Genomic DNA, 18,643 nt, shown 5'->3' with positions numbered 1-18,643 from the left:
AGAGTGCCGGGGCGGTGTCTGAGAGTGCCGGGGCGGTGTCTGAGGTGCCGGGGGCGGTGTTGAGAGTGCCGGGGCGGGGCCTGAGGTGCCGGGGCGGTGTCTGAGAGTGCCGGGGCGGTGTCTGAGAGTGCCAGGGCGGGCCTGAGGGTGCCAGGGCGGGGCCTGAGGGTGCCGGGGCGGGGCCTGAGAGTGCCGGGGCGGTGTCTGAGAGTGCCGGGGCGGGGCCTGAGGGTGCCGGGGCGGTGTCTGAGAGTGCCGGGGCGGTGTGCCGGGGCGGTGTCTGAGAGTGCCGGGGCGGGGCCTGAGGGTGCCGGGGGGGCGGGGTGTCTGAGAGTGCCGGGGGCGGTGTCTGAGAGTGCCGGGGGCGGTGTCTGAGAGTGCCGGGGCGGGGCCTGAGGGTGCCGGGGCGGTGTCTGAGAGTGCCGGGGCGGGGCCTGAGAGTGCCGGGGCGGTGTCTGAGGGTGCCGGGGCGGTGTCTGAGAGTGCCGGGGCGGTGCCTGAGGGTGCCGGGGCGGGGTCCTGCTCCCTGCGCCTGCGCTTGGCGCCCCCGGAAAGGCGGCCACGTCTGCCGGAAAAGATGGAGCTGAGCTGCCCGGCGCGGCCCGCGGCTCTGTGCTGACCGGCGCTGGCCGCCGGCCCCTCACGGCTCCCCTCGGAAGCATCCCCCGCGCTTGCAGGAGGTGAGGCCGGGCCGTGCTGAGCCCCCGGCACTCCTGAGTGGGGCCGGGCCTGGGGAGGGCCGCGGACAGGCAGTGCTGGGGGTGGGGGGCAGCGGCCACCCTGAACGTCGCCCTTCCGTTCGGCTCTGCGCTTCCTTCCACAGTCCGGTCCCGGGGTGAAGGAGCCATTCCCGGGAGCTGGGGTACAGGCACACGCCGCCGGTGTGGTGTCGCAGGCCCGTGGTGCAGGTGAAGGCACGCACCTGTGCGCCGTGTTGGTGTCACGGGAGGGGCAGCGGGCTGCAGAGTTTGTGGGGAAGAAGATCCCCTGCCTGAGCCAGGTTGGGAATTTGCAGGCCAAACGTCTAAGGCATAGTTGTTTTCTCTTCTGTGATACTCTGTAGCAGGTGATGACACCAGAAACTGATACAGTGGTCTGATTTTAATAGCCTTGATTAAAAACCTAGGTCTTGTCTGTATTCCTCAGAAACTGATTTGTTTTATTTCCATTAGTTACCAAAACAGCAATATACCAACGAGTAGAAGGAAAGTATTAAAATAACTACAGCACTAATAGATTGACAGCCATTGTTTAGGTAAAACATACAATCTGATTTGTAATCCTTTTGTCTTTTGCAGTATATGGTCCTGAAATTTTAATTGTACAGAGTTCATCAACAGACACTCATCATGTCTTGGCTTGCTGATCTTGCTGGAAAGGCAGAGGATCTACTCAACAGAGTTGATCAAGGAGCTGCATCGGCTCTGAGCAAAAAAGACACATCAAGCAGTGCAGTTTATGATAATAAGAACTTGGACTCTGCCAGTGAATATTCTGAAGTGCGCCAGCATACTGGAGAACTGAAATACCAGGCATCATCCAAAGCAGGCTACATCTCCTCAGCAGCCGATAATATTAAACACCAAAAGGCCACAATCCTGGCAGGAACAGCAAATGTTAAAACAGCACGTAGGACATCCTCAGAGGCAGCTTCTCCAGTAGAAAATGCTTCCACACCCAGAGCTGCCTCACATTTTGTGAGAAGAAAAAAGTCAGAACCTGATGATGAATTGCTATTTGATTTTCTCAACAGTTCAGAGAAAGAACCTAATGGAAGGATAGATTCTAAAAAAGAGAAGAGCAAGGCACCTGTTCTTCAAAATCACTCTCGGACTTCAAGCATTAGTTCTGTGTCTACCAGTACACAGAGTGCAAAAACTACTGAAGATAATGCCGTGAGGAGCCAAGGCAATGGTAGTTAAATAGTATTGAACCTAGAGATATTTAAAACCCAAGTATGTCTAGGGTAAGGCTAGGTAACGTGTTTGTTGTCACTTCATGGAACATTTAATAGTGGTAGTGTGTCAAATGGGTGAGGTACAGCAGGGCTTTTCACATTTTTTCATCACTGAGGTCATACTTGGTACCATGCTAATTTGACAAGCACATAGTTAATACCTAAATCTTTTGTGCTCTGGATCTACCTTGTTGCTACTGCTCACCCTGACCTCTCTGAACTGTGATCTAACCTTGCATCAGCCCCATATGTCCCCACGTAGAAGCGCAGGTGCTGCTGCATTTGTTCGGTCATTGAGGCCCTTAGCTGCTGTTGCCACGTAGGAGGGTGAGTGACTTCCACCCACAGATAGATGGTGTTGGCTGCTGCCCAGTGCAGCACGTGAGGTGGGGTGCGGTATTCCCTGTTCCACCATGCAGGAGGGGTAAGCTGGCAAACTTGCTTGTCCTGCAGGAAGCTGGACGTGGATAGGGTGTTGCAGAGCTACAGGCATGAGAGAGCTAGAGAGATAAAGCATCTGGGTTTGCCAGAAGTAGTTCATGACTGCAGTCTAAATCCAGAGGGCCAAATGAGCCTCCAGGCCAGCCAGTCAAAAGATGGGGCTGTGCTCAAGTCAACAAGGAGAATGTGGCTGGCAAGTGTCAAGAACTTGTGTTCTCTATCAAACTGTCCAGTCTGTACTCCATCCTTGTTGCTGTGCTACTTTGCTGTTACTTATTTTAGAAAATTGAAGCAAGTGGTTCTGTTATTAATAATGTAGTTAGAATACTTTAGTATTTGTTCAGTACTTTGAGCATGTAAAGCATTGTAAATGCCATTTTTTTTACTTACTAAATTAAGGATGCTGAAAAGCTTTAGACATAAAAAGGGATAATTTCCAAAGATGTGAGTATTTTTCTGTTTCTGAGTTAATGACTTTTTAGTAAGGTTTATTACTAATAATAATTCAAATATATTAGACCTGGCTCTGTGACCTTGCTGATTGGTGCTTAAGAAACATCTGGTTTGCTCAGTGTGGCCTGTTGAATTTTATTCAGAGGATTTTTGAGCAGAGTTTGCATTGTGGAGCTGCTAAATAAGAAGGGATGTAGTTACAATATAGGATTTGAACATGCTGTTTTCCAAAGTTGATTGTACAGATATATCTTTGTCATTTAAATATTCAGCATAGAATCTGTCAAAGTATCTTATGATGTATTAGCTACAGACAAAACCAATTAACATTATACTTTGTATATTGCCATGGTTAGAATCTAGTCTGTGCTATAAATGGCTCATTTCTTGCTTCATTAGTTTCATTAATCTGTTGAGTTTTCCAGAAAAAGAAATCAGCCTAAATTGTTTCATGAGTTGGAAACTGTGTAACTAAATCAAAGGAAAGATAATGACACTCCTTAGAATCCCCTAAATCAGAAGGGCTTGAGAAAATGTGGAAGAAATCTTCCTGTCACTGCTGCTACTTGTGGGTGTGGTGGTGCTCAGAATTAATAGTGTGCCCCAGTTCCCTGGGCTTGGGGTATTAGGGACTGTTGCAGTGGTAAGAAGAAAGGTGAAGCAGCTTGATTAGTGATCACAGGGGGAAGTAAATAAAGTTTTAACAATTTCACTGCAGTCTTGCTTGGAATTAGTTGTGGTCTGGCCCCCTCCCTGGATTTTCAGCAGTTACTCCCCTGGGACATACTAAATTCAGCAGTAATATTTTTGGATTGCCTGCTTGTTTGTTCATTGCTTACTATGTCATTTTTTATCTTAACATTGCTGCAAAGCTGCCAACTATCTGCATGCTGGAATCAAGATTCTTAGAGTGAATTTTCACAGCACTAATCAAGGATGCTTGTGCATGATGGGAAAAGGCTGTTGGTTCCTCCTTCCCTGCAGGGGACTGTTGTTCAGAATACTGCTAGGAGTTCCTTTATAGTTCTCTCTCTTTTAAAATAAAATTGACATTGACAAATTCTGAATGGAAACCCAGAATGAGCTTGTACTAAAAATTTCTTCAGTTAGTTGCTATGTATATTTAATGTTTTCTGTTACTCTTCAGCTTCTGAGGACTTCTCTGAGCAGCAGTGTCGTAAATAGAGCATTAATGTTTTGAAATCATAAAGTTTCCATTTATGTAATGAGAAATTTTATAGCTTCTATGTCTTGTCATGCAGTATTAACAAAAACACTGCATGATGCATAAATATGCATAAATGTAAATAGTTCTATTTTGTGCAGTTCCTTGTGAGAAACAGCTCCATATTCCATTTCAGTATAAACTATTTTGATTTATTATCATTGTTGTTACTTAACCATTGATGCAGAACATGGAACTACTGTTTGTATAAAGGCAGCTTATTAGATACATACATTAGTTCTAACTTGCATCTCTCTGTACAGAAACTCCAGACAGTTCAGACTCTGGCCTGGGAGCACAAGGGAGCAGCGTGAAGGATTCATCACTAAATGCAGTAACCAACCTCAGCCTTTCAGCTAATGATGATACCAAATCACATGAGCTGTCCAATCTTCGCCTGGAGAACCAGCTGCTGCGAAATGAAGTTCAGTCGTTAAATCAAGAAGTGGCTTCATTGATACAGAGGTCCAAAGAAACACAAGAAGGTACTTCAGCTATAACATGAGTAAAATGCTAGTGAACTAGGAAACAATGCTCTGTGTATTTATAATAAAAGCTCTCCAGGTACATTTGCTTGTATGACTTGCCATGTAATGAGATGGGAGAAATTAGAAGGCTTGTTCAACTACAAAGATAAAACAAGTGTTGATTAAAATGATGTGTTCAAGTAAGTTACAAAGCTTACGCGTTATTAAAACACTGGTAGCAAATACCGTGTTTAAAATACTTTTCTTCCATTTTAATTGCTATTTCAATATACTTTTAAATGAATAAATTCCTTTAAATACTTTAAACTGACTTCTTTCTGGCCGTAGTAGACTACAGTCTCTGATGCCTAGAAACTGACAGTAAAAATATAAAATTAGTAGTTTTAATATGACATCGCTGGCTTTTTCAAAGCCAGATTAAATGACAGATGTAGAGAATGTGAATACAAATTAAACAATAAAACATACAGCAAACTCCTGCTGCTAGGCATAAAATTGAGGTACCACATTTTTTTCACAGTAACTGCATAAGACAGATGATTTTAATTTCCGGTGAAGTTTAATGTGTGATGTTAGATTAAAAACACAAGCTTCTAAGTATTCAGGCATTATTCACCACTGGTGTATTTTTCTATTGTTATTTATGTGACAACAAACTCAAACTAGAGTTAAACTAGAGATGCTTTATGCAGAGGTTTCTGTTCACACAGAGATAATTGACACAAGGCCACTGCAAGGAGTGGGGCAGGTGAAATCTGTCATCTGCAGTGTGACCCAGAAGGAAATGTCTGCTTTGAGATCACCTCCAAAATTTTATGGGTTGTGCTTTGACAGCCAATCTGGCATTTGTTACTTCCCGGTAGCTCATAGATTTTCAGTTTTACTTCAGCTTGGTTGTATTTAATTTTTTTCTTCAAGAAATGAGATATGTGCATCCTGACTGCTTACAAGACCTTGCAATATCTACTTTTGTAAACTTCAAAGAACCTTTTTATTACGTAGAACTGAACAAATCCCGGGAGAAGATGGAGAAGTGGAATGCTGACCACTCAAAGAGTGACAGGATGGTTAGAGAACTTCAGGCTCGAGTTGATGATCTGACAGAAGCTGTTGGTGCCAAAGATTCACAGCTAGCTGTGCTGAAAGTACGGTTGCAAGAAGCTGATCAGCTCTTAAGTGCTCGGACAGAAGCTTTGGAAGCATTGCAGAATGAAAAATCACGGTACTTCATAATTTCATACTTTGGAATTCTGCAAATAGTAATAAGTTTGAAAAAATCAAGGTAGATAATTTAGTCTCTTCAAGAATGAAAAATAATAAACTAATGAGGAAAGATTCGAAATACAAGAATTAAAGTTTGTTCTGAGACTGCTATATCATAGTTGGCAGTGGGAACAGGGCAAATGAGTATTAAATAGGGCATCAGTTGCCATCTGATTATTGAAATACATTTTGTATAAAGTATTTATGTTTGTTTCAGAGGCCTGAAGTTGAGGTCCCAAGAATTTTATTTTTTCTTGAAAAATAGTCCTGCTTATCCACAAATATAAAGTCTTTCCTAAACTTGTCTCAGTGCTGGGATGTAAATCAGCAAGTGGACACTTCAGAATATAGGCCAGGGAGAAGAAGTGTGTGTCATTAACTCCAGGCTTTACACCTGTAGTGAGCCATATGCAGTAATTTACTGGGCAAATCTTCAAAGCTGGTCTGGAAGCAAGGAGGTTATATTTCTACACAAAAAATCACACTAGCTTGCTTCTTTTCCAATTAATGTGTGTCTCTATTTCAGGATAATACAAGACCACAGTGAAGGAAGCAGTTTACAAAATCAAGCTCTTCAAACTCTTCAGGAGAGGCTGCGTGATGCAGACTCTGCACTCAAGCGAGAACAAGAAAGTTATAAACAAATGCAGGTTAGACATGAAGAGTAAGGAAGCCTTTGAGACTGTTTTTGAGATCAAATCTGTGAGGTTCCAAGTGCTCTCTTCTCCCTTTGACTTCAGTTCCTGTTCAGGGCACTAATTGCTTGGAAGGATGTGCTGTCTGCTGCACTAAGTATCTTTGAGATGCTAATTTACTTCTTATATGTTATTTTGAAAGCTTTGTGAGTAAAGTTTTTTGAGGATTAATGTTGACAATTTTTATTGGGGTTTTTTTTCATGCTAACTTTAGTGTTAATACATATTTTAAAAGTAAATCAGTATTCAGTTTAGTTTTCCATGGTGTGTTGTTACACACCTTATTGTTACACAATTTTACTGTGAGATCTTAAGATGGATGATCACTTCTGTGGTAAAGATGCAAGTACATTATTGATAGAGAATGTTTTCACACTTAATTTGGCCTTTGTTATGTATAATAACATCTCTGAAAATCTTTATTAGTGTCTGTTTTGGTTTTTTTTAAAGTACTTCAAAATATGTCATACTACAATTGATAATATTTTTTGAGAGGCAATCTTGCTTTTTGTTTGCTAAATAAATATGAATAATAGGAAGATTGTTATTCCCTCACTATTTGTGGTGAGGGAAAGAAACCATATTCTTACTCAGATTATTTACCACTTGCTTAAGCAAGCAGAATTTTTTTCCACATAGCAGTAATGTGTCTTTAAGTAGGAGGTGGTGTGCCCTGTGTAGTTGCTTTTAAACTGTCTTTTTTCCTTTCTAGGTTAAAGTTGAGACTGTGTTTAAACACAAAGTATTGTTTCTTTATTGCTCATAGAATGAGTTTGCAGCTCGTCTAAGTAAAGTGGAAGCAGAACGTCAGAACTTGGCAGAAGGGATAACTGTAGCAGAGAGAAAGTATTTAGATGAAAAGAGGCGAGCTGATGAGCTTCAGCAGCAAGTCAAAGTAACTAAAAGCCACCTAGAGTCTGCAAAACAGGAACTGACAGACTATAAACAGAAAGCTACTCGCATTCTCCAAGTAAGCATTGTTGTGAAGAAATGCAGTTTGATTTGTATGCTTTAACTTTTTTAAGGTGTCATGTGTCAAAGAATCTAACTTGGGGGATTTTTTTTCATGTGTCCTGTAATGTCTTCTGGGGCATGTCTATAATGATGCATACATAGAACAGCTACCAGTCTGCATTTTGTAAACTTCAGTTTAGAGATGAAGTTATGGAATTGAAGTGGTAGTTCAGGTCCTGAACCTTAAAAAAAATCCAGGTGCACCTTTGCACTTATTGTGCATCATCTCTCAGTGTGTTCCATGTCCAAGGGTCCAGATAGTTAAGTAGATGCAATCTACAGTTTGTTCCATATCCAGTATTCTTGATTCAATAATGTTCTTTTGTTCTGCTTGAGGCTGAAGCATAGCATAGAATGTATACTTAACATGTAACCAGAAAATATTTTTCCATGTCCTGAAAAGTTGCTTGTGATCAACATTATATAAACAATGGCAAAATCAGGTATTTTGTGCAGAGTTCTGTACTATTTAATTTGTCAAAGATACCATGTCCAAATGTGGTCAGTTTGAGTCTTGTTTATAAACTTTAGCAAGATGTTAAAGATAGAGATCTCTGTTTAGAATAGTTAATTTAGTCGAATGTTTGAGCACAGGTTTTAAATCATCTTGGTAAATACGAAAAGCCTGAAATCACAAGTCAGTGTTGAGGTAACACTAGGCTGACTCGGAATAAAATGGTCTATCCTCTTTCCTGGAAGAGTTATCGCTGTATTTGGTTATTGATTTTGCTGGCAGGAAAAAAAGGAGGTCAGTTTTGTCATGAGTGTCTTTTTTTAGTGTCTGTTAGTGTGCAGCTTCTCTGTTATGGTACCTAGAGGGCCAAAATTGTTATCCATGACAAGTTTAACGTTCCAGGCACTTGTAAAGAACAAAGCTGTACTCTTCCATAGGTAACACAGACTTTCAGTAAACCTAGTCTTAAGGCATACAGGAAATCAGAAAAATTAACAATACGGAAGCATTTTCATTTCCAAATGTGCGGGGTCATTATTGGATAAAAGAGCAGATAAACCAGTGCTTTATGTCTACGTGTGAATTTTAGAGCAAAGTTGTTATAGCATATTCTAGTTGAGTACTTGTTCAATGCTGCTATGAATAATATATTGACTTATTTTTTCAGTCTAAAGAAAAGTTGATAAACAGCTTAAAAGAAGGCTCTGGTATTGAAGGCCTGGATAGCAATACAGCAAGCACGGTGGAACTGGAGGAACTGAGACATGAGCGAGACACTCAGAGAGAAGAAATACAAAAACTAATGGGGCAAATACAGCAGATGAGAACAGAGATGCAGGTATGTGCCTATGTACACCTGCATTTGTACTTACCTACAACAAAGGACTGCTTTCTTGTATACTGTGAGATTGTTGTTTCTAGTATTAATTACCTGACTTCTCTCTTCTCTCCCTACTGTGTACTCCTTTCAAGGGAAGTATCTTTCCTAACAAGCATAGTGATTTTTCTAGCCATCACCTATATCCTTTTCTGCAAGAGCTACTAATTCTTGAAGCAGTGTAATCCAAGTCATCTGCTGGCATAATGGGCTCAACACAGCAGCTTGCATGCAAGCCTGTTTTACAGTTTTAGCCTGTAGACAGTAGAAAGGAAGAAATGGAGGCTTTTCATGTTCACAAAATGTGTGTATTTTTTTACCGTATTAGTAAAAATATTCTGTATAAAATGACCAAATGTCATTTATCCAATACACCCACACCTTCCTTTTCCTTTGAAGAAATATTGCATATACTACTTTTTTTTGCTGTTACTTACGACAGATTTGCGGTAATGTTTGAATGTTAGTGAAATGGTTACATTTCTGTTTCTTTCAGGATATGGAGACACAGCAGGTAAGTGAAGCTGAGTCAGTGAGAGAGCAGCTTCAAGACCTACAGGAGCAGATATCAGCACATAAAATGGCCAAGCAAGAGGCAGAAGCTGAGCTAGAACGGCAAAAACAGGTAAGGAATTCTTGAAAGCTGGATCTCTTTTTAGGCCCCGTGTAGTGCCATCAGCAAAGCATTTGGCTTAATAAGAGAATAATTGGATACTTGGGCAGTGTTCAATTAATTTTTTGTCTAGTATTCCAAAGAAATCCCCAAAAGCTTGGGGAATGTCATTAGGTCAAGGAAGGTGCAGCCAGAACTAAGCAATGGTCAGGGCCTTCTGGATACTCCTGATGAACAGAGATCTTGCTGAATAAACAGGACCTTAAGGAGTGCACAGAATTGATCAGGATCTTGAATTTTATTCAGCAGGGAAACAATCAAACAACAAGGATAGAGTAAAATTTGTAACATTTTTTGTATCAAGAAACAGTAATACTGAAATTGGCTACTGTGAAACTTCCTGTGCTCAATTAACACATAAGTTTCAGCTTGTAAGACAATGTCATTGTAGTACCAATTTAGAGGTACTTTATTTAATCCATTTGTTACTCAGTTCTGAATTAATTGTTGTTACTTGTAAGCTACTCTATTAGGCAAATTGCTGATAAAATTATGTTAATGAATTCTGTCAGATTGTGTCATCTTTTTGCGCAAACTCTGCCTTGGTATAATCAGTTTTGTACAAAAAATAGAGCAGGGAAAAAAAGGCAAACTCTTATTTCATGTGAATGAACTTATTATTCAGTAGGAATTGGACAAATACTTTGCACTCTGTGAAAAATTTTCCTTGTAAGAAAAAGCTCATGTAAAGAGAATTAATAACGAGGAAAGCACGAGTACTCTGTATCTGCTAGGAACAATTTATCTTATAGGATTATCTATCCTTCCAGAAATTACATTTTAATGGGATTCTTGCAGCTTGAACTAATTAAAAGGCAGAAGTCGAGGTCTGCTCTTGATGGGTAGCTGATGTTTATTATGTCAAAGCAGATGGTAGATTGTATTTTGTTACTCCTGCCCTTCTGAGGAATATGTTTTAAGTCAATAGAAAGAGTGAGGTGAATTAAAAAAAGCATTATTGGTTATTGCAGAAACTGAAATCTTCTTTTGGATGACACCCATTAACATGTGCTTTTAACATAATTGCTTGTGTTGATACTTAATATAGTTATGGTCAGTTCTGTCTGGGAGTTGCTTTAACTATTGTCAAAAGGTTTCTGAAACTGAAGATGGAAAATAAGTAGAGGCGTTATTTTTTGTACATCTGATGGTTCAAAGGGAGAACAGGATTATGTGTTTTCTGTAGCAACTGACAGCTGAAGTGATAGTGATTTGAAGATGGTCTTAATTTAAAAAATAAGCTTGACATGTCTTTAAGTGGGAGCTAAAATTGCCACTATATCATGGGAGTAACAGAACTTATGGTTAGATTTACTCTTCAGTAATTTGTTTTTTATTAATATTCCTTCTCCTTTCACATCTGCTATGTTAATTTATCCTAAAATTTAGGGGAAGATGTATGTCGTACAGAATTACAGATAGATATGCCAAGGGTTTTCAAATATGTTTAAAGAATGGTATTTTGAATTAATGAGGTTTTTTAGGAATACAGATACCCCCTGAGTATTTTGTAATCGTTACATTATTGACATAGTTTCAAGATAGAACTACAACAAATGGTGAAAGCGTAAGGAAGATGAATTATGGTCCCAATGAAATTGTGTGGCTCTTAGTAAACTAGTCAGGATTAATATTTATATTAGGGTAGTCTCCGCAAAAGAATTTAATTGGCCTTGTAGGTTGTGTCTTGATGCTCAGCTCTCTCTTTCCCCATACCCTCCATCCTAGCCAGACATGTAACTAAGACAGTATTTCAGTTTGTATTTGATTGCAGAATATTGTTTTCTTGTGTTCTGTTGTGAAACTCTAGATAACTAGAGTGTGTCTTTTAAAATACATATATGTGTAAAATCTTCTATTTGTAATTGTGATAAATTTTGTAGGAACTCCATTATACTGAAGAAGAATTGTATCGAACAAAGAATACTTTGCAAAGCAGAATAAAAGACAGAGAGGAAGAAATTCAGAAGCTCAGAAATCAGGTGTGTATAGAAAATAATTTTATCCCCTTCAGTTCTGAAAACAGTGATAGGAACTACTCATTTGACTAACCTATCCTGAAAAATCCCATAAGCATTCTACATGCGAGGCACAGTGTACTTGTTTTCAATAAAGAGTAGAGTTTTGAGAGTAGGGAATACAAGAAGGGATCCACGTAAATAGCCGATTTTATAGCTGTATGTGCTTTTATATAAAGGGAGGGGAAAATCAGCCTCTGTCCCAACTAGACCTGGTGGGGGGTGTTGGATCAACATTCTTCTCTTTGCAAACTAAAAAACCTCATTGGAGTTTGATTAGGTCATTATGAATTCTGCCAAGATCCTTGTAGCTGGGCACAGAACCTCGGTTATGTCCTGCAGACTCAGTGATCCTTCTGGCCCACTGTTCTATCTTGGCCAGTGGCAGTAGGGGCCAGCATGTGAGCCTGGCCACTTCTTCACTCCGTGTACCTGCTCAGCATCAGCAGTTGAATTAGGGTTGTTAGTGTTTAAGTCTCTACCAAGTTCCACTGGTGTGTTGATGGACCTGTTTTCCTTGTATCAATCTAATCCCTTTTGGAACCTCCTCATACTTGTCAGCCCCCACAGTCTCCTTGGGCAGCATGAAGGCATAGGCCTCATTTTGTTAAATTACCTTAGCATAGTGAAAAGTAGTCTGTTTGTGGAGAAATTGGTAGTCTGGAGTCAGGTGTGGTCAGCTGTGCAGTTACCATGTCAGAGGATTTGGAAATGGTTGTGTTGTGATGGGTTACTTGGGCATGTTGCCAGATGAATTTTCTGCTAGTGCTGAACTTCAGGACTACCTGTACCTGCCTTGTTGCAGGCACTTAATTTGTATTTTGGATCTCTGTAATCCCTGATAATTCTGTTTTTTCATCAGTGAAGCTACATTTTTGTGGAATATGATGCCACAAAGTGGCTGAGGTCCAAGACTGTAGTGAATAGATGAGCTATGGCACATATGGCAAATCTGGTGATTCCTATTTGCTTTAAATATTTTCTGCAAATTGAATTACATGATCCATGTCAAATGCATGATCCATTTGCTGGCCATGCAGTTTCTGTTTGCTAGTACAACCATATTTTCTGCCTCAGTGCTCTTCAGTTCTTCTGCAACATTTCCTGCATTTTCACCGTTTCATTCAAGTTTTCCTGTAAAATGGCATCAGATTCTCCCCATTTGTACTGAGTTTCGCTTTCCTTGTGCTGAGTTTTGTTTTCCTTGCTTGAAAACGTTTTTATGTACTCACTAAGTTGAAAGTATGGTAGTCAGGCTGGATTAGCTTGCTTATGATTGCTGTCTGAACTTGTCTTTGAGGCATAGCAGTGATTGTGTGATCAAATTTAGGGTTATACAGGAACTTTTGTAGGGTTATAGGTGGAAAACAGATACATTTTTACATTGAGCTCCTTGTGTAATGTAAACAGTTAACAACTGTTGAAATTAACTTTCCTCTATTGCACTCACTGGTGATAGTTTTGATGGCATTGTCCTGTAAAAATTCTGCAGTGGAGTAATTTGGTTCTTGAAAGCTTAGATTATTTTACAGTTTTGTAATATGTCAGTTGGTCAGAGCTAGAATTTAGAATGATTTTTTTTCTTTGCTTTTCTTTTAGCTCACAAACAAGACTCTAAGCAGTAGTAGTCAGACAGAATTAGAAAATCGGCTTCATCAGCTGACAGAAACACTAATTCAGAAGCAAACCATGTTAGAGAGCCTGAGCACAGAGAAAAACTCACTTGTGTACCAACTGGAACGGCTCGAGCAACAGCTGAAGGCTCTCCAAGGCACGAGTGCTAATGGACCTTCCATTAACATGGCAGGCATTGATGGTGCTGAAGGTAAATAAGGAAATGCAATACTTTAAACTCTTGTCTTTTCTGCAGTTCAGGCTTTTCTGTTTCCTAATGCCTTTCCCCGAAAGTCTGAGTTTGTAAGGAAAAATAAGTGCTGAAAATAGGCCACTTATGCTAGAGACCTTCTCTACATCAGCTAGTATCATAAAAATAGTTAATTAGAAGCTCCTTTTTGTGTGCAAATGACCTCAGTAAATTTAACAAAGCCAATTTAATCTTCAATTCTAAATAATATGGCACTATTGGAACAATCCTGTCACAGGTGCAAATAAACCTGTATTTTGGGGTTTAAACTGAATATTAGAAGCAGGATCTAAGTATTCTCTTGCAAAAAGGGCTTAGGAGAAGGGCAAGAATGGAATACTTCCTTTTGAGAATTGATCTGGTTGAAATTAATTTATTCCTTTCTGTTTTTCTTGAAAAGCAGCTTAAAATGTAATGGTTCTGATGAGGTTGGTTTGTCAATTGTGTATCTCTGGGACAACCTCAGCAGTTGATCCACGGTGTTGAGATGTTACTTTGCCGAGTCAAAGTTTGTCATTTTGTGTATCTCTTAAGTAGCTTTAAAAGCAAGGGACAATCACCAAGAGGTTTGAAATAACAGTCCAGTCTTTTGTTTCTCTGCTTATCAAAGCAGGAGTTGTCTATAAGTAACTTAAGGAAGCTTAGTTTAAGCTGAAGTTTAGTTGCACAAAAGTAACATTATCTGAGAATCTTTTTTCTTTTTTTTAATAAAATCAATACATAGTAAAAATGTAAATAAAGTAAAAAATTGTTGAATATACAAGTTAGTGTCAGAAATGCTAATGAAAGTTTCACTGTATAAGAGTAAAAAAAATTTGAGAAACTGTGGCAAGTATCAAGCCCATCATTTTATACACCTCATAATAGTTACTGTGACATCATAGAGTTGAATATCAAGATATCCATTTAGTAAGCTAATAAATTAAAAAAATATACCAAGTTGAAGAAATGTTTGACTTGATTGTAAGTTTATCACATTGATCACTATTTTTATATTATTTTTATATATCTTTGTTATATACTATCAATTTGTTTTAGTTAAACAACAGCTTGGCTAATTTTTTGCCTTTTTCCCCTTCAAACAGGTGCTCGTATGCGCAGTGTTCCCGTCCTGTTCAGTGATGTGGATACCAGCGTGGCAGGGGTGTATGGGAGAGTCCGCAAAGCTGCCAGTACTATAGATCAGTTTAGGTAAGAGTGCCCCTGGGCAACGCATTCGCAGCTGCTGTCATCCTTTTACAGTTTCCAAGTGACACACTTTGGTTTGTATCGCTTTTACGAAGGTAAAAGTTAAAAATAATGCAGCTAAAGTATGGTATAAATTACTAAATATTGCCCCATTTCACTTGTGCTTTCCTATGATATTAATATTCTTGAGCTTTTGCAAATGATAGTCAATTATTTAAACAAAGCTCTTACAGATTTTGATGCAAGAGGTTCTCTAAACTATGAAAAAAAATCTAACCTAATTCATTACCATCTTCTACATTTTTTACTTTCAGCGGTTTTGGCTGTGTCTGTGATAAACACAGTAAGAGTGTATTAGTGGGGGAGTATCATCTGTGCTCTTTTAGTCCTGATGAAGACAAGATTCTGCCTTCTAAGCCAATGCAGCTGTTTACCTTGAAAGATAATCTGTTTGAGGAATTAGTAAATGCAAATCATTCTGGATCCAGCAATAGACTTGCTTTGATCCCTTTCTGAGAAGTTAGGTGAATTGACAGTATTTGTAGCAAAGGTCTGCTACAAAACTTGAACCAAATACCAACAGAAAACAAAATCTGGTGATACTTCTTTGAACGCAAGATAACTTGATAGAAAGTTCTTTGTGCTTCCTTGGTACTTGAATTTCATTGTGAAAGGATTTCTATGATTTGGATTAAATTAGGAGAATATGTTTTATTGGTGAATTTTCTCACCCCACTTAATGTTTTGAGTCCATGAAGTAAAATTCAAGAAAACAACAAAGCCTTGTGTATATTTCAGCCAATTCAAGACAGAAAGAAAGCCATGATGTTTGAGTTTGTGGTGAGTGGGATGAGAGGAACAGGAATTTATTGCTCAGTGTTGAATTGTGTGTTTTGTTTTCTCTTGTTGCCTGTGTAGCATTCGGCTGGGAATCTTTCTGAGGCGATACCCCATAGCAAGAGTCTTTGTAATCATTTACATGGTGAGTCAGCTTTCTTGGATGCAAGATTTCTGTAGCCAATTTATATGCCTTAAATGTATGTCTTAAATGGCAAGATTGATGTTCGAAAGGCTATAATTAACAACTCAATGTGGGTTTTTGGAAAGTGGACCGAATAATACTTATACAACAGCATTTTAGAGTCATGTTGCTTGGCAGTTTTCAGTTTTTCCCAGAAATTCTTAGTATAGCAGTCTTAAAGACACTTATGTAACTACCATTGAAAGCCCTGTGAAAGTAGATGGCTAGTGGTAAAATATGGAATAGTAGTGACCAGTTGCCAAGGTTAACCTGGCATGCCTGCATGCACTGCATTTAGGAAAATGACATTTTTTAGAGCTTTTTTAAATATTTGACTCTTCACTTTGGTTTTTTTCAGTGACTAATGATCACTCCTCTCTAGCAGCTGAAAAAGTAGCAAGAGAAGTTTTTCTTGGTAGACTTACACAAATAGTAGAAAATTGCTCGCCCACATTGGGCAAAATTGTCAGGCTGGCAACTGCTAGAAGTGAAATGCCTCCCTTGTCCACTGGAGGGCAGGTGCCTGTCAGCTACAGGGACCTGTGGAAAGGCAGGCTTTATAAAAACCACTGAAGGCTTCTGCTGCCTAAGATGCAATCCGAAGGGAGGCTTAATGGTGGCTGTATATGAGCTGAGCAGTCAGTGGCAGTTACCCCTTTGCAGCTCAAACCTTGACCATGACTACTGTAACTTGAATTTTTAAAAATATTTTTAAAAATAAATGTGGATTATGTATTCCTTTTTGCACTCCAGGCAGCTTCGATTCTAATTGGATAATTTCAGCCAAATTTGAATGAGAATTAACATTCCTGCAGAATTCATAAAAATGCCTCCAATCAGTGCCTGTAGTAAGGAGAAGGAAAGCAGAACTTGGCTGTTTTACAGTCTGGTGTCAGCCAGTTGGCACAAGAGTGAGTAGTGGCTTACCAGTCACTCGAGGCACATCACATAATGTGCTGGCTGGGGACTGGGTGTCAGAGGGAAGAGCTGAAGTCACTGGAGGAAAAGAGAAACCAGATTAACACAAATCTGTAGGAAAACAGGCTGCTTTATTTTTGCTGCTTGCGTAAAGTCTTTCGTTTTCTGTAAATAGCTTCTTCAGAATCTGATTCAGCATTTCATTGTTCAAATGCCAATTATTTTTTTAGAAGTATCTGATTAATAGAAAAAATATTTTAATCAAAATATTTCTACAAAACGAGTTTTATTAGCTCTCGTTGAGAGCTCTCCTATTTACTGCTGCTGTGGATGATGATTCAGTGCTAAGTTTATTTCTTTTCTTTCCCCAGGCATTGCTTCATCTCTGGGTTATGATTGTTCTCCTTACCTACACCCCAGAAATGCATCATGACAGTCCCAGTGGCAGGTAGACTGAGACAGGACCATATGCTGTGCTAATGTAATTTGGACTGGCAATGCCTTTGGAATAATCAGTCCTGAAAAATCAGCAAATTTTTCCTCATGGTGTTTTGGAAGGATGAAAACCATCATGCCTGATTTATCACTACGTTTCAAATATGTGTATAATGTAGCTTTTTCAATTTGCCTAAAAGAGCATCACTTACCTGGAGAAATGAAGCTGTTAAGCTCTGATTAGCCTTTACATTTTCTGTAGACCCTCTGGTGGTTAGAGTGAAAGATAAGGCTTGTTCTGCAGAGAAATGCAAGGATTTCTGAAATTGCAGATATGGCTGCAACAAATTACTTTAGGTTGTACTGGATGTAGGCTTTGGTCAGGTAATAAACTGTACTTAGCATTTTAAATAAACTTCTTTCTGTTTTCTTTCAGTCCGCTTTTGCACTTCTGTTTTTGACTTTGTACATAATAGGCTTTTCCTTAACATTTACTGGATACAGGACAATGGATTGGTGCAATATATTTTTGTAAATAAGTTTAAGAATAAAGTATTATGCATTCTTCTTAGCTTTGTACTTCTAGTGCAATAGATGTATCTTTCCTACCAACTGAATAGTGGGGCTGCCTATTTAAAGGCTGGTATTTTAGCTTTATTAGAGAAAGAGAGATGGTTTTTGAGAAAGCAGGTTTAAACTGTTGAGAAATAACGGTGTTTCTTTTTGCACTTGAAATTTGTATATTTTCACTGCATTTTCTTATACCTCTCTCATTAGTATGTGTCTTAATCAGATCTTACTGAAACATTTATTTTCTAAAGCTTTGGGTACTTAATTAAAACTATTTCTATATGAAATCTATCAAAACATTAAAATTTTCTCATGTCTAAACATTCACCAAATATACTAATAAACAAACCTCATCAAATATTTATAGTAAAATCCAAAATACCAAACCTACTCAAGTAATTCTGTTGTTGGACTGTGGCATTCTGTAACTACGAATTATCAATAGGCAATCATACAAGGTCACTTTCTTTCCTTAAGAAATTTCCTGGTTTTTTGTGTGGTGCTCACAGCTGGGTAATGAAAAGATGACTACAAGCAATTTGTCACTCTTGCTCTTAAAGATATGGTTCAGTTTTCATGGGGCTTGAACACACAGCACTAGGTCCTGTGCATGAAGTCTGTCACGCTGGCTCCTGTGGAAATGTTACAGTAGACAAATGACTGTATTGCTGCTCTGATTCAGATCTTGCAGAGAAAACTGAAATGTTTTGATGAACTGAGTAATAAAAGAGAGCATTTATTGTAAGTTGTGTCTGCCCTTCATCACATTGTTGATTTTGCCTAATTCCTGTTACCTGTTTTCTTCTCAATGCTGGTGCTAAAGCCACTTTTGAACGCCAGGGGGAGCTCATTGGTATGGAAGGAGATCAAGTAAAGGACCTTCACACACTCATTTTCTCCTCACATCCAGTTTCTGCATTTAAACACATCTAAAACACCGAATCTTTGGATATTTCAGTATATTGTGACATTTTGGGGGAAACATTCTTAGTGGTATAAACTCCTTACAGCTTTTCTGACATCACAGTCACTGCATGTCTGTTCTTACTTCCTTTTTTGGTTTCCCTTTTCTTGTTTTCTTTTTTTTCT

At 39.1% G+C, this 18,643-nt stretch overlaps 1 protein-coding gene across 2 annotated transcripts; it reads left to right on the top strand.

The window, feature by feature from the left end:
* The first annotated feature begins 538 nt into the window (after positions 1 to 538).
* Positions 539 to 18,299, top strand: GOLGA5 (golgin A5). Of its 2 annotated transcripts, none has more exons than XM_039552976.1 (13): positions 539 to 680; positions 1,299 to 1,914; positions 4,340 to 4,561; positions 5,567 to 5,786; positions 6,354 to 6,477; positions 7,289 to 7,492; positions 8,658 to 8,828; positions 9,364 to 9,492; positions 11,424 to 11,522; positions 13,158 to 13,383; positions 14,508 to 14,613; positions 15,529 to 15,592; positions 16,921 to 18,299. In XM_039552976.1, exons 2-13 carry the CDS (start codon positions 1,350 to 1,352, stop codon positions 16,999 to 17,001), a joined length of 2,211 nt encoding a protein of 736 aa, XP_039408910.1. In that variant the 5' UTR covers positions 539 to 680; positions 1,299 to 1,349; the 3' UTR covers positions 17,002 to 18,299. The 2 variants fall into 2 exon arrangements, with proteins under 2 accessions (XP_039408910.1, XP_039408911.1); XM_039552977.1 differs by lacking the exon at positions 539 to 680 and adding an exon at positions 788 to 908.
* Positions 18,300 to 18,643: the final 344 nt, after the last annotated feature.

Source organism: Corvus cornix, chromosome 5, assembly GCF_000738735.6.
Source record: "Corvus cornix cornix isolate S_Up_H32 chromosome 5, ASM73873v5, whole genome shotgun sequence".
NCBI lineage: Eukaryota > Metazoa > Chordata > Aves > Passeriformes > Corvidae > Corvus > Corvus cornix.
This window is presented reverse-complemented; position numbering and strand designations above follow the sequence as displayed.

What these genes read in the sequence shown, in the direction of transcription:
- GOLGA5 (XM_039552976.1), top strand. Translation starts at nt 1,350, where the DNA reads ATGTCTTGGCTTGCTGATCTTGCTGGAAAGGCAGAGGATCTACTCAAC. An exon ending in AGTACTATAGATCAGTTTAG is followed by an intron (nt 14,614 to 15,528) that starts GTAAGAGTGCCC and finishes TTGCCTGTGTAG; the next exon opens with CATTCGGCTGGGAATCTTTC. An exon ending in TCTTTGTAATCATTTACATG is followed by an intron (nt 15,593 to 16,920) that starts GTGAGTCAGCTT and finishes TTCTTTCCCCAG; the next exon opens with GCATTGCTTCATCTCTGGGT.